The sequence below is a fragment of the Hipposideros armiger genome, unplaced genomic scaffold (genome assembly GCF_001890085.2).
Source record: "Hipposideros armiger isolate ML-2016 unplaced genomic scaffold, ASM189008v1 scaffold_694, whole genome shotgun sequence".
Classification (NCBI taxonomy): domain Eukaryota; kingdom Metazoa; phylum Chordata; class Mammalia; order Chiroptera; family Hipposideridae; genus Hipposideros; species Hipposideros armiger.
In genome coordinates this window covers 765,287-779,619 of record NW_017732044.1, presented here as the reverse complement: position 1 = coordinate 779,619, position 14,333 = coordinate 765,287, and the positions used below count along the sequence as shown (strand labels likewise).

General features: G+C 52.9%; 2 protein-coding genes across 3 annotated transcripts in view; one reads left to right on the top strand and one right to left on the bottom strand.

Annotated features, from left to right (window-relative positions):
- Nucleotides 1-3,120: 3,120 nt before the first annotated feature.
- On the top strand, nt 3,121-10,564 carry LOC109373213 (DiGeorge syndrome critical region gene 6 like). 2 transcript variants are annotated; one of them, XM_019626919.1, is made up of 5 exons: nt 3,121-3,340; nt 3,415-3,575; nt 8,373-8,473; nt 9,334-9,474; nt 10,009-10,564. In XM_019626919.1, the coding sequence occupies exons 1-5, from the start codon at nt 3,231-3,233 to the stop codon at nt 10,090-10,092; spliced, it is 597 nt and encodes a 198-aa protein (XP_019482464.1). In that variant the 5' UTR covers nt 3,121-3,230; the 3' UTR covers nt 10,093-10,564. The 2 variants fall into 2 exon arrangements, with proteins under 2 accessions (XP_019482464.1, XP_019482465.1); XM_019626920.1 differs by having other exon boundaries at nt 3,167-3,323.
- A 613-nt stretch (nt 10,565-11,177) lies between these two features.
- PRODH (proline dehydrogenase 1) overlaps nt 11,178-14,333 on the bottom strand; it is a 22,663-nt gene continuing 19,507 nt past the window's right edge. The window contains exons 13-14 of the mRNA XM_019626918.1: nt 11,886-11,974; nt 11,178-11,809 (exon numbers count right to left, since the gene is read on the bottom strand). Of these exons, the coding sequence (XP_019482463.1) occupies nt 11,622-11,809; nt 11,886-11,974 (277 nt within the window). The 3' untranslated portion in view covers nt 11,178-11,621. The remainder of the gene's footprint in view (nt 11,810-11,885; nt 11,975-14,333) is intronic.

Genomic DNA, 14,333 nt, shown 5'->3' with positions numbered 1-14,333 from the left:
CCCAACACTGTTCCCCTCCCCCAATTCTCCAATAAAATCTTTTAAAAAATAACAAAAAAACCCTAACATTAAACATATAAATTGAGTTAAAAATTTAAAGGTGTTTATATCAATGACCTTTAACATTGTTGTCAGAATTGGGTAGGCTCCTAGGTGAGATAACATATTTGCACGTTGAACTTCAAAGATAGAGAAAGAATTAGAGTTGAATCGGTAGCATCTTCATGTATATGACAACAATGTCCCTTGAAGAAGCAACTACACACACACACCTAGAAATACAAAGAAAATTATCTTTATTCATACCTTGGCTTTATTCTCAGGTTTGGCTACTATGGAAGAGTTGCTCAATATTATTTTTAATAATGTCCCTCGTTAATTGAACAGGTCTAGTGGACAGACACACAGACACTCTTGTAAACAAAGTTACATATGACAATGGCTCCAGGGTGTGAGGGGTGCAGAGCACTGTGCTGCAGAAACCACAACAAATCATTCTACTTGAGGCTATAGTGACCTTGTAGATGACCTTTTCCTGGTGGGTGAGTATGACTGCCCTAAGTGCAAACCCAGAAAGGAAGAAGAGAATGAGAAAATCTATGTGATCAGTCAGAACTGCATGATTTTAAAACTTCATTTGCATGAAACAGACCAAAATGGGAACTATTCTTTACTGGTTTCAGGCTCAGAGGAATCACAAGGACATGTGAGGGAGGGAGAGCCAGCCCTGTGGAGACTTACCCTGGAGAGAAAACTGTTAGGACCACATAGGGACTTTAGTGTGACCCCAGGTGGTTCGAAAACCCTCCTACCTTGCTGTCCTCCCCATCCCATCCTTTCTGTCGATGCCAGGTTGCCTCACACAGCCACTCAACCACCCAGCACAGTGGCTAGAGAGTGACTTGTAAAAGGCAAATCTGATCATATTGGGTTGTTGGAAAAGTCATGACGTATTTTTCTGTTTTTCGTTGCAAAAACGCACCATGACTTTTCCGACAACCCAATATCTGTGCCTCCAAATCTTTCAGATTCCCCTACTGCCCTTAGGACTAGCCCTTGGGAGCCTCTGTAACACATAGCCCCTGGCCCCACTCTCCCCTTGGCTTCTGCAGCCCAGCCACATTGGTCCTCTTGCCCATCTACCTAGCCCCAACTCTTGGAAGCGCCTTTGCACATGTCATTCTTCCCACCAGAACCCCTCCCTTTAATGGCTGCTTTTGGCTGGTTCAGCACCAGCCTCCCCAACCCATCTGTCTCCCTTTTAGGGTGTTCCATTTCCATCTGTGATTCTGGGATGTGCCTCTCTAACAGGGCTGGAAGCCCCTCAAGGATGGGATCCATATCTGTTGTGTTCACACAGGACCCTCAGCTCTCAGCACAGCAGCTGGCACAGACCTCCAACCAGCAGGGGTGCCTCGGGAACAGGATAGCTAGGGATGTGAAGTCTGGGGTTCAGGCTGGGGAGTGGGCAGCACTGGGCAATCATGGCAGTCCCAGATGAGGACTCAAACTCCCACTGTCCTGGCCAGGCAGCTCCAAATGTGGTCCTTTGTCGCAGTCTCAATCCCCCGCAGAGGAGGTGGGGTGGGGCACACCCCAGTGTCACCCCACTGATTGGTTTTAGATGGTGCTTGAGGCCAAAGTTCCTCTGGGCTGGAGATCCTTGACTGCTTCCTCTCTGGGACCACTGGTGGACAAGAATCCAACAGTGGCTACAGCAGTGGAGCTGCCGTCTTCCCTCTATCCTGTAGCCTGACCCCATCACCCCCTCCTGGGGTTGAGCTACTGTGTGCAGGGTATTAAAAAACACACAGGGCAAATGTGTCTTTCTACCAAATTGCAGTTTGGGGAAGATAGGTCTCTTTTCCTGCATGGCTGAGTTCAGATCCACTGTCAGATACAAGGATTATCTTTTATTATTCCCTTTTACCACTTCATCTCAAAGAATGTACCCAGAATATAAAAAGAACACTTAAAACTCAACAATAAAGAGATAATCCATTTTCTAGAAATCAGCAAAGTTTACCAAAGAAGATATACGGATGACAAATAAGTGCATGCAAAGATGTTCAATATCATTAGTTATTACAGGATGAAGTATTCCTATATATGTATTAGAATTGAAAAAAAACTGATCTTGACACATAACATCTGTTAATTTTTCATGATGATATTGATATAGAAGAAAACACTGAATCCATTTTTTCACCAGGAATCCATAAAAACAGTGAATTGTCATAAACAAAATAAGGACTAAAACGTTGAAGTAAAGAAGATTCTAAATATACACCATAAAATGTAGTGGAAAAAAAAACAAAAAGCAAAGAATTGCAACAAAATACTGTGAGTGCCAAGCTGCCGGCTCCAAGGGCGTTTTGCACTTGACCCAGTGATGGCGTTTTGATTTGAAAGCAAGGATTTCACAGAACACAGCTTCTAGCTCCAGGCAATTGCTGGTTCCTGGAGGACTGAGGCTGTCTCAGGTGAAATCTTACTCTTGGGAGCACAGGCTTGTCATCAGGTTTTAGTTGGAAGGGTAATACAAGCTTGATGGGGGGAGGTGGATGAGGGGCAGGGATGCTGGGGGAGGCCACTGCTGCCAGCCATGTGCCAGACATTGCCTCCAGCGCGGTCTGCAGCTCCCAGACTGGGGCTGGGGCGGGGGACCTCTCTTGACAGACAAGCGCCCCATAAGTGGAAGACAAAGAAATTGGCCCCAAGTTGACAAAGTCACGCCGCCTGAATTGGTGGAGCTCGGAGCTCAGTGACTCTAGCGCTTTTTAGGGGGAGCGACCAGATTGGGACAGCAGCGTCCTCAAGTCGCCCAGCAGACGCGTGCGCAGGACGAGCCCCCAGCACAGGCCAGCTCAGCTTCGCGATATGTGCCCAGGGACGGCGAGCGAGGAAAACTGGGAACACGGTTGTGGCCCGCGCGGATTCTGTGCCGGCAGGGCGGGCTTTCGAAATCTCGCGATTTCCGAGCTGTGGCGTTAAGCCTCTGAGGCTGCATGGGCGGGACGACAAGAGCAAGGGGCAGGACAATGCTGGATCCTCCTAGGAGATTCCAAGGGAGAGGGGGAGGGCGGAGCGAGCCTGGTTCCGGCTGACTCAGGAAGCGGACCGCGCCGTGCTCACAACTGTCGTAAAAGAGGGCGGGACGCGCTGCGCTCCGGGCTGACGTAGCGAGGGGGCGCGTCGCTTCGGCCGGCGGCTGGCGTGGAGCGGCGGCTATGGAGCGTTATGTCGGTGCTTTCGAGGAGGCGGTGGACGGGACCCGGCAGCAGGAGCGGCACTATCAGCTGCTGTCGGCACTGCAGAGCCTGGTGAAGGAGCTGCCCAGGTGCGCGGTCGCGGGGCGGGTGGCTGAGGCAGCTCCAGGTCCCGCCTGCGCTCACCGCGCCCCTCTGCCCGCAGCTCTTTCCAACAGCGCCTTTCCTACACTACGCTCAGTGACCTGGCCCTGGCGCTCCTCGATGGCACCGTGTTCGAGATCGTGCAGGGGCTGCTGGAGATCCAGCACCTCACCGAGAAAAGCCTCTACAACCAGCGCCTGAGGCTGCAGAATGAACACCGAGGTTCGCGGGGGCGGCGGGACGATTCACGCTCCTCCTCCGGGAGGTCAACCTGCCCTGGGAGCACTCGGTCTCTGCGGGCCGAGCCCTTCCCTGGGTGTTGCTCGAAGAAATTCCTAAAATTGACCAGATCAAGGGCGCGAGACTTTGCTAGCGCTTTTTTGGTCAAGGCAGTTTTTGGTGTTTTATCAGTTGCACGGCCCCTTTTCCCATAATATCCCTGCTTGGGTTCCCCCGTGCCCCCAGCCCCCTCCAGGCCGAATGGCGCAAGGTTTCTGTGCTTGGTCAGCCCACTGTCAGATCCTGGTGGTGGCGGGCCGCATAGCGGTTGACCGCCCCAAGTGTTGCCAGTTCTGCAGTGCCTTTTATGGTCAGGTCCCTCTCCAGCGGTGCATTGAATTCCCATGCACTCTTCCCTGTGGCACCCTCTGGGACCCGAAAAGTTACCCACTTGAGCCACACGCTCAGCCAAAGCCTCGTGAGCCTTGGTGGCTCCCAGGCATCCCTAGTGTGTGTGTGGGGGAGGGGGGGCTGAGCCCCTTCCTGCAAGGTATGCTGGGCAGCTCTCCCTGCCCATCAGATTTCCCACTTCTGTTATTTTATTGTTCCTCTTCTTATTTATATAAAAAAATTCAAACATTTAGAAAAGTTGAAAATAGTATGCTCATTGAATCAGCCAGATTCAATAGTTAACATCCTGACAAAATTCTTTATATCCCTAAATCTATGCAACGCAATAGGGGTTCAACCACGAGTCTACAGCATTCCTCTAGAGTCTAGACCAGGGGTCAGCAAACTTTTGAGATGGAAGACCTGCCAGGGGTCAGCAAACTGTGGCTCACAAGCTGCAGGCTCTGAAGTAAAATTGAAAATGAACATAAAACCATCACAGTTTCATTTATAAAAATTTTAAAGGATATTATTCACATAATGGTGATTATGTAAAAATATATTTATGGCTCTCATATAATTTTTAAATTGTTGTGAGGGACAGGATTGGCTTTTCCAGGGGTCGGCAAACTTTTGAGACAAATTGTACCCAAAAGCCGCATGTGGATCGTGAGCCGCCCCTGGTCTAGACCTTGGTTTTCAACCACAGCACTGTTAGCATTTGTAGCTGGACAAGGCTTAACAATGAGACAATGTCCTGTGCATAGCAGGATGTTTAGCAGAATCCCTGGCTTCTACCCACTAGATGACAGTGGCACTTTGTCCACATTTTGACAACCAAAAATGTCTTCAGACATCCTTGGGGGTCAACTTGTGCCCAGTGTTTACAACCAATGCTTTAGAACAAGAACACTCTTCTGCTGCAACCACAGTGGATAGCCTCCTGAGAAATGAACCACTCCAGTGTGTCTTCTGACCGGCAGTCCATGGTCACATTACCTGACTTGTCTCAAATTGTCGCTTTATAAGGATTCAGTGTAGGTTCATGCATTGCAGTTGGTTAGTTTGGTCCCTCTGCTTCTGGAATAGTTCCCAACATTCATTGTGGCATTACTTTTTGAAGACTCAGGGCATTCTACCTATAGAATGCCCCCACTCTGGATCTTTCAGATTGCTTTTTCATGCTGTTTTTTAACTTGTTTCTCCACCCTCTGTGTTTCCTGTAAATTGGACAGCGGATAGAGCCTGATGATATACAGGTTAAATGTTCATGGCAAAAATTACTCTAGTGATACAAAGTCCCTTCCCTATGGGGACAGGAGATATATGGCTGCCCTAGGATTCGTGTTTCCGTCAGGAATGGATGCTGGGTTTTGTCATATCCTTTTTCTGCATTTATTGAGGTGATCAGTAGCTTTTCAGTTACTATGGTGAATTACATTGATTTTTTTTTTTTTTTTTTTTTAGCTGAGCCATCCTGCCACCTTTTGGCAGCTCAGCGGCAGCTCAGCTTGGGCGGAACTCGAACCGCTGTCGCTCAGAGCTTGCACTTTTTTTTTTTTTAAGATTTCTTTTTTTAAATTGGGGAGTTGGGGGATGGGAACAGCGCTGGGGAATGGGGGGAAGGGGAACAGACAAGTTGCTGTCGTTTTGTTCTTCAATCTAGTTGTGGAGGACGTTGCTTCACTGGCCCAAGTTGGCACCATCATTGTGCTCTTCCTGGGCGAGGCAGATCAGTCATCGTCTTCTGGACCGCTGCTCACTGCAGCTGCTGGCCGCTCACGCTGGCTGCTGGCTACACACGGTAGCCCATGGCAACCCACTGCCACAGGGGCTGCAGCCTACTACGACGCCAGCGACTCATGGCAGCCCCGCTCCAGGTTGAGCTGTTGTTGTTCAGCATCTTAGCTGTAGAGGGCAGTGTCACTGGCCCTCATATGTGGGATCCGAACCCGGGCCCTCTGGCGTCCCAAGCCAGCTCTTAACCAATGCGCCACTCGGCTGGCCCACATTGATTTTTTTTAATTACTTGAATAAACTGCATTCTTGGAATAAATACTACTTAGTCATGATGTATTATGTTTTTTGTCTATGTTGGATTTGATTTGTTAAAATTTCAGGAATTTTTGCCGCTTTGTTCATGATGGACATTGGTCTGTAGTTTCCTTGTAATTGTCTTTGTCTGGTTTGGGTATCAGGGTGATGCTGGCTTCATAGGATGAGTTGGTAAGTGTTCTCTTCAGTTTTCCAGAAGAGTTTGTGTAGGATCAGTATTACTTCTTCCCTAAGTGTTTTGGTGGTTGTACGTGTAAACGTTTTTATTAAGGTATAAGATGCATATAGTCACAAATCCAAAGTATATGGCTCATTATTCTTTTTAAGTCTCAAATCATGCCAAATTGGGCCAGTGGGAAACCTTCAGGCGGGCTCCTGTGTCTTTTTGATGTGTCCTCATCATTCTTTGAGCCCTTCCTTGCTTTCTGGTGGAGGAAGGTGGTGTGGCTCGTTTTTTCTTGTTCTTTCCCTGCCTCAACCTGGCTACTAGTTAGCTTGCGTCCAACTTCCCCACAGCGACAACCTCCATCAGGACGGACCTTCCCCTCTGGCCACCATAAAGCTTTTCCATGCCTTCTCTTGCCTTGGAGTCCGCCAAATGCAGGCCGTGGTGGTGGCTTGCTCTTGCTGTCAATAAGTAGCACTTGCTCTTGTTTTGGTAATCTTTGTTTATCTCCGCAGAGGTTAGTAGTTTGGGGAACAGAGAAAGCACTCAGAATAATAATTTTTAAAAAGAGAACGCTCCATTTCTCCGTGGAGCCTTGGTTCCTTTTTTTTTTTTTTTTAACAAATTGTATTTTATCCTATTAAAAATACGGAATACTTCCTGAATTTGCATGTCATCCTTGCACAAGGGCCATGCTAATCTCTGTATCATTCCGATTTTAGTGTATGTGATGCCAAAGTGAGCATGAGCCTTAGTTCCTTTTAGTGGGGAATTTTTGATAACTTTCTAGACACTTTGCCGCTTGCCCTTTGGAACATTTGGGCAGGTGTTGGTGCTGCTGGCCATGGGAATGTGCCTTGTGACTTTCTGCTCTCCCTTTCTCCTGACTTAGCAAAGGCCACGCATCTTCCACCGGGGCAGCAGGAACAGCTCTCCTCTTACCTCTGGTTGCTTATCCAGTGGAATACGGGAGCTGATCTGGGATCTGTAGCAACGTTTATTAAACGGAGTGAAAGAATGACATTTCCCTGCATTTATCCATTTCCTCGAATCCTGCCTCCACGTGGTGTAAACATTAGGGAGTATCTTTCTTGTTGCTTTGTCTCGAGAGTGGCTCTTGGTTTGAAATTCATTTAATGTGATAAATGCCATAGTCAAGGTGTACACAGAATGCCAAGAAACAAGAGACTGGAGAAGGCTGTGGACTTCTGAGTCCGGGCTGCAGGTGCCAGACTACTGGCAGGGGAGCTGCAGGGACTCTCCTGAGAAGAGCTGTAATGTGAGGGTTTTGCCTAGCAGATGTTGGGCTTGTGTTTCCTTAGGGTCAGGAGAGGTGTAGCCACTTGACACTTACTGGTGTAGGATTTGGGCTGTGTAGTGTTGAGTATTGTTTTGTGATTGGTTTCTTTCCATCCCATGATACCTTTCTCTGTCCAGTCCTATGAGACTGGACAATTTTGCACATGCTTGTAGTAATGGTATGATTTAGTGAGGCCCTTGGGAGTTTTGCTCAGTGGCCATCAATGAGCCCCTCTTGGAGCAACAGACTCCCCAGCACCTCTGCTAACTCATCCCAGCCTTGGACTTTACGGGGTCTGTGCCCACCCTACTCCCTCTAGGAGCTGTGGATGAGGTGGGATGGCTCTGCCCACCCTGAAGGGCAGCACTGAGCAGGGAGTGACAGTGCCACACCGCTGTGGGCAGAGGCCATGCCTTGCTCTGGCACGGTGACCCCTCTCCTCCTCCTTTCCCAGGCCTTTGCCTGGGTGGTCTCAGAGACATCTCAGTGGATTTCCTGTGGATGATGAGCAGATCGCTCCCAGGACTGATGATGGCCTGTGGCCATCTGAGCCCAGAAGCCTCCAGACCAAAGTCTCCTACCTCTTGGTCTTCTGCCCTGCCTCACCCTCCTCTGTGTCCTATACCTTCAAGTCCCCTGGAGCCTTGCTGCTGGAGATGGGCCCTGCCCTGGGGGAGGGTGGAACTAAGTGGTCTAGGCGGCTGGGTGTCCCCTGGAGCTCCATCCGGCTTCCTGTGCAGGGCTGTGGGTGGGGCCTCCGGCTACACCTTTGGCCTGGCTGCCCTGTGATGAGACTGCTGGAGCAGGTCCTGAGACTAGAGGTGTTCCTTGGGCCTCCTCATCTTGCCCCTGTCGCCTCCTGATGGATTCTTTGGTCGTTCCTTCCCAGTGCTCCGGCAGGCGCTGCGACAGAAGCACCAGGAAGCCCAGCAGACCTGCCGGCCCCACAACTTGCTGGTGCTCCAGGCAGCTCAGCAGCGTGAGCAGGAGGTATGGGTGTGGGCAGGGTGGGCACCACCTGAGCTCTGCTGACAGGGCTTGGTGGAGGTGCTCAGGGTGGTTTGGGAGCTGCTGGTGCCCTGGGCCTCAGCCTGGGGTGGGCCACTGGATGCCTGGTGAGTTCTTCCATGTGGCTTTTCACGGTGGGGTGTTGGGGTATGCTGGGACCAGGTAGAGTGTGTGATGCCCCTGCTCCCCGAGACTGCAGCTCCTGGTGGGCTGGACCTGTGCAGGGCAGGTGCTGAGGGGGAGCCATTGTACTTATGACCTTGGGGGGACAAAGGAAATGGTATGGTGACAGCAGCACTCAGCAGGGGCTCGTCCTGCTCCCAGCTTGCACCGGGACAACAGGAAACCCGCGTATAACCAAGAAACCATAGGTGGTGAGGGTGCATGGAGAAACGTGCGTGGGGTCCCGAGGCAGCCCCAAGCCTGGGCATGCAGGGAGGAGGTGCTGAGCTGGGGTCTTAGGCAGCCTCCGTAGGGAGGTAATGTACACAAAGGCCCAGAGACTGTGGCCAACTTGACAGTAAGTAGAGGTGGAGCTGGCACCTGGCCAGCTCATGGTGGTCCTGAGCTGTCAGCATTAGGCAAAGCCTGGCACAGCAAAGGGAAGACACGTCATCGGAGATCCTAGAAGGGAGAGCATTTAGGGAAGGGCAGCCAAGCCCCTCTGTAGAGTTCAGTGTGGCTGAGAAGGGAGCAACCTGGATGCCATAAGGGTACCATCAGTGGTCTTGGAGCCTAAGCTGTGGGGGTAGGTGGGGCTCCTGGGGAGGTGGCAGGCCAGGAACCTGTGTTTGAGGCATTGATGGATCAGGGCTGAACCCGAGCTGCCCTCACTGTGGCAGGCAGTGGAGCACCGGATCCGTGAGGAGCAGCGGGCAATGGACCAAAAGATCGTCCTGGAGCTGGACCGGAAGGTGGCAGACCAGCAGAGCACACTGGAGAAGGCAGGGGTTGCTGGCTTCTATGTGACCACGAATCCGCAGGTCAGTGCCCTGGGTCTGCCCTGGCACAGCCCAGAGAATGCTAATCCTCAAAGGTCAGATTCCATCTGGGGTTTGGGGGCTGGCTGCCAGAGGGCCAGGGCCAGGTTGTGTGGGGTGAAGGGAGAGGGGAGGAGTGAATGAGGCTCCTGGAAGGGTTTCTGTAGTGCTCAGCAGAGGCCGGTCCCATTGCCTGTGCTCACAGGAGGGTGAGCTGGTGGGCTGCAGGGGCATTGTTCACCTTCCCCAGGCCTGCTGCACCCCGCAGCACAGTCAACTGCCCCTCCGCTGCATACATCTCTGTGCGCCGAGCCAGGGCAGCTGCAGGCCCTGCTGTGTGGTGGAGTCCCAGCTTCTGGCAGGCCATGGCCAGGCTTCACTGGAAGTCAGCCCTGTGGGCTCATTGCTTGGCACACGCTAGGCTCTGGTATCTGCTTCTGGGTCCTTGGAAAAAGGAGGCTTCTGCCTGGGGCCTTTGCTGGGGCAAAATGGGTCCAGATGTCATTCTGACCTCACAGTGACCCCTCTGCATCCCAGGAGCTGACGCTACAGATGAACCTGTTGGAGCTCATCCGGAAGCTGCAGCAAAGGGGCTGCCAGGCAGGGAAGACAACCCTGTGACCAGGTGGGGTCCCTGCCAGTCACCCACTGCCCATCCTGGCTGGAAGGACAACCCTGCCCCACTGTCACTACAGGTAGCAGAAAGCTGAGGAACTCAGATTCCTGACATCTGGCCACCACCTTCCTAGGCGCCTGCAGGAAGGGTCACCCTCTGAGAGGCAAGGTGGATCCTGGCTGTGTCTACCACCCACTTTTGTCTGGTTTATTATGTCTAAAGCTAGGGTGGTGTGTAAAGGGGGGAGTGGGTCCAGCCTGCTGACTGTCTGCCCCAGAGCTGGGCGGAGGGTGGGGATAGAGGTCTGAGGACTTTGTCACTTTACCAAGCACATCCCAACCTCTGCCAAGCTCCAGGCTTCGTGCTTATTCTGGTCTCAGCCCCTCCCTTGGCAGGTGTTGCCCCCACATGGGAGAGGCTCCAAGCCCTAAGCTCTGTGTGACCCAGAGAAATAAAGATGCCTCAGTGTGGCCTGCATGTGGCTTGTGTGATAGCTCTGTAGTACCTGTCATGACCAGGGCCCATCTGGGGCCCTTGCCTGGTAGCTACAGAGGAACCAGCAGAGAATGCCCCCACCTCCACGTCACAGAAGCCTCTCCCTGGGGCTCTTCTCCTACAGCCGCAGGCCCAGCCTTACCACCTTTCTCCTGGGGCACCAGGACCACATCCAGTCTGCTCTGTGGGGCTGGCAGCTGAAGAGTATGGGGGGCAGCCATGGGCCTGCTCCTGTCAGAGCAGCAAGAACCTGATGTGGGTCATGGGCAGAGAGCAGCAAGAAGGGTCTGTAGGAGAGACCCAAGGTGGGGAAGCCCCCAGCCCACCCCTGGGGGCATCCTGTGTGCATTGGTCTGAGCCACTGCTGTTGTCTTCAGGTGTGGAGTTGGGGGTGGAGGTCCAGCACCCTGTATGGCAGGTTCTGCAGTACAGCCTAAAGGAAGGTGTGGGTCTGGCCCCCAGGGGCACATAATGCAGGACAGGCAGAGCCTAAGGTGAGATTTCCCAGGCACTGGAGCCATTCCCTCTACTGCCGACCCCACCTCAGGGCCCCACAGGAAGGGATGTTTTGGGCATAGCGCTCAGGGCTCTTAGCTACAGAAACAGTGGTTTATTGATCAGGCCGTCTGACCTAGCGTGGCTATGGTCCACCTGTGGAGCTTGGGATGTGTGGGTTAGACCCCGCTGGAAGGCTGGCCTTTGATTCCAAAATTGTAAGGGTGGGCAGAGATGGGGGCGGTGCCCACTTGTTGAAGAGCAGTTCCTGACAGTCCCAGCAGCTCTGGCAGGTATTTGACTGAGCCTATACCTCAGTGCTTACATCCTGGGCAGGGGCCAGAGGTCACCAAAGCCCCACTTCCAGCAGGTCTCATAGTCTTGGGTGTAAGAAGGTGAATCCACGTGAGGTTGGGGTTGGGCTATAGCTGCAGCATTGGCCTAGGGGCCACCCAGACCCCCCCAGGTCCCTGCCCCAGCCTGAGGACCCTGGGAGGCAAAGTCTGGTGGTGGTGGTGGTGGTGGTGGTGGCGGCCCATGGGCGCTAGGCTGGATGGTAGAAAAGGCTGCCTGTGCAGAGCCTCCGCTTGAGCTCCTGCCATAGCAGTTGACGCTCCTTCTTGGCGCCCTTCATGACACTGCTGTTCTCCAGGGCTCGGCGGGACAGGTAGGGCAGCACCTCCATCACAGGGCCGTAGGGCACATACTTGTACACGGGGAAGCCCGCCTGGCCTGCATGCACAGGCAGAGGTGGTGAGTCGCGACCCTGATGCCCCCACCCCCCATCCCCCAGGGAGACCCAGCTTACCCAGCGGAAAGCTGATCTGGTCACACATGCCCAGCAGCTGTCCGAAGTACACCTGGCAGTCTGCAGGGTGCAGGCCCAGCTCCTCCATCCTGTGACGGGGCAAAGCAGTGGGGGAGCCCTGAGCTCCCTATTCTGGCTCTGAGTCCCTCTGTCACCCCAGATCCCCCCATCCACATGCTCTAACCTCCATCCCCTGCTGGGTGAGGCACAGGTATAAGCTCTGTCCTGCCCAGACGAGGCCTCTGCCCCTGCTGCGCCCACCTCAGCCCATAGCCACCAAGTTCTCTCCTTCCCTCGCCAGCCTCCCCGTCCACGCTGCTCTCTCCCTTATGGCCTCTTCCTTCCTGCCTTCCCCGACCCATTACCGGTACCCTGACCTATCAAAGCAGATCACCCAGCAGCCTGCCCCACAGTATGGCCTGGGGAAGCTCCTGGCCCTCCCACCGCCCTTTCTCCATCCTTTCTGCTTCTGTGCCACGTTCTCAGTCCCTCCACCCCAGCCTGGCCTGTTGTCCTCCCCTCGCTGGCAGCCATCAGCCACTGGTGGCCATGGAGTCTTTGGAAGGCAGCTGGTGCTACAAGTGTGAAACACACATGGGATTGTGAAGACTTAGAATGAAAAAAGAATGCAGAATATCTCACTGTTTTTCTAAAATACCGAATGTATGTTTAAATGGTAATATTTTGAATATGTGGGGTTAATTGGAATATACTATTGAAATTAACTTCATCTTTTTCTTTTAATGTGGCTGCTGGAAGATTTAGAATAGATGTAGCTTGCACTTCTACTAGCACCGCTCAGATGTTGCGGGGAGCAACTCTGTGCAGCACCCTCACCTGCCCTCATATCGCCCCCTCATAGGATCTTACAAACATTCCCAGAGTTTGAAATATCTACCTGTTGATGATTCCATTTTTGTCTCCTTCCTACATCTTGTGTATCCAGACTTGGCCCATCTGTACCAGTACTCTAGGGCCGCCCCCATCTTCCACCTCCCCCAGGGGCAGGTTCAGCCTGGGTCCTCCTCACACCCACCCAGGCTATAGGTCAGGCCTGTGCTTCCCTGTCCCTGCTCTGGGGACCCTGTCACTGTCTCAGGGTCCTGCCACCTGCCCCAGGCTCCCAGAGCACCAAGAGCAAGAGGATCCCTAGACCTCCGCGTGAGGCTCAGGGTTGGGCTCTTATGTTGGGGCACCCAGTCTAAAGTGGCCCAATCCCCACCATGTCGCCCTGGTGTCCAGGTCATGTGTCTCTGTCCCCCACTAGAATATGACCCTATGAGAGCCACCATGTTGCCAACTGACATAGTGGGGACACTCCAGTGGGTTCTGCAAACATAGCTGTTGACCCCTCCCGTGCCAGTGTCTATGCCCTCTGCCACATGACTACAGCTTCTCCCAGTGCACAGATGGAGGCTTTCGCCACCTGGTATCTGGGGCGAGCCTCGTGACTGCGTTTGGCCAGCAGGACAATAGCAAATGTGATGTGGGCAGAGGCTTGCCCTCTTCTGGGCTTCTGAAAGCCTGAGACTACGTGTGGCAAAGCCTAAGCTGGCCTGTTGGACACTGGACATAGGATGCAGTCCCCTTTGCTGCCCCAGCTACAAATGAGGCCATTTTGGGCCAACCAGGCCCCAACACTGCTGACCCACAGAACACAGTGCTGTTCAGGCCTGAGTTTTATGTTGGTTTGTTACTTGGCCAAAGCTGACACAGGCTGCCTGTCAGGTCCCTGATGTGAGGCATCAGAGACCCACACTGCTTCCCAGGGAAGGCAAGCCCGAGCTGCTTGGGGCTCCCTGGCCCCCAGAGCAGGGGCACAGAACTGCAGCCTGCAGGGGCTGGGCCTTCTCCATGATAGTGGTATTTGTGGAGCCTGGCATGGGCCCTCAAGGGCATGAGGAAGGAGAGAGCGTTCAGCTGGCACTCAGAGAAGGAGACTGCTGTGACCAAAATGGTGAGGATAGATGTGTTCTCAGTGGGAAGATTCAGAAATCAGGAGAAAGGAAGCCCTTCAGAGGGCAGGTGATACCTTTAGAAGTTTCATAGTTCTGTCTAGTCAGTGTCTGAGTAGACTAGCCTGCGATCCCAACCGAAATTGTGTGGCTAACAGTCAGCTGAGTTTGTAATTGAGACCTAAGAAGGTGGCGCCTTCCACGTGCCTATCCTCTGATGGGTGCACCGCTGGGCAGGGGTGCAGGTTCCTGAGTGCTGGGCCAGGGGTACTAGAGGCTCTGCACACACATCGTCTAGCAGAGGACCCTAGTACCAGAGGGATCAAGCCTTGATCAGGTTCCATCACAGAATAATACTTTTAAGCCTAAGGGAAAGCCACGTTTTAAAATTGGCAGCCCACGTCCAGAAGCCGGCGACTGATCTGCCTCGCCAGAGAAGAGCGCAATGATGGTGCCAACTTGGGCCAGTGAAGCAACGTCCTCCACAACTAGA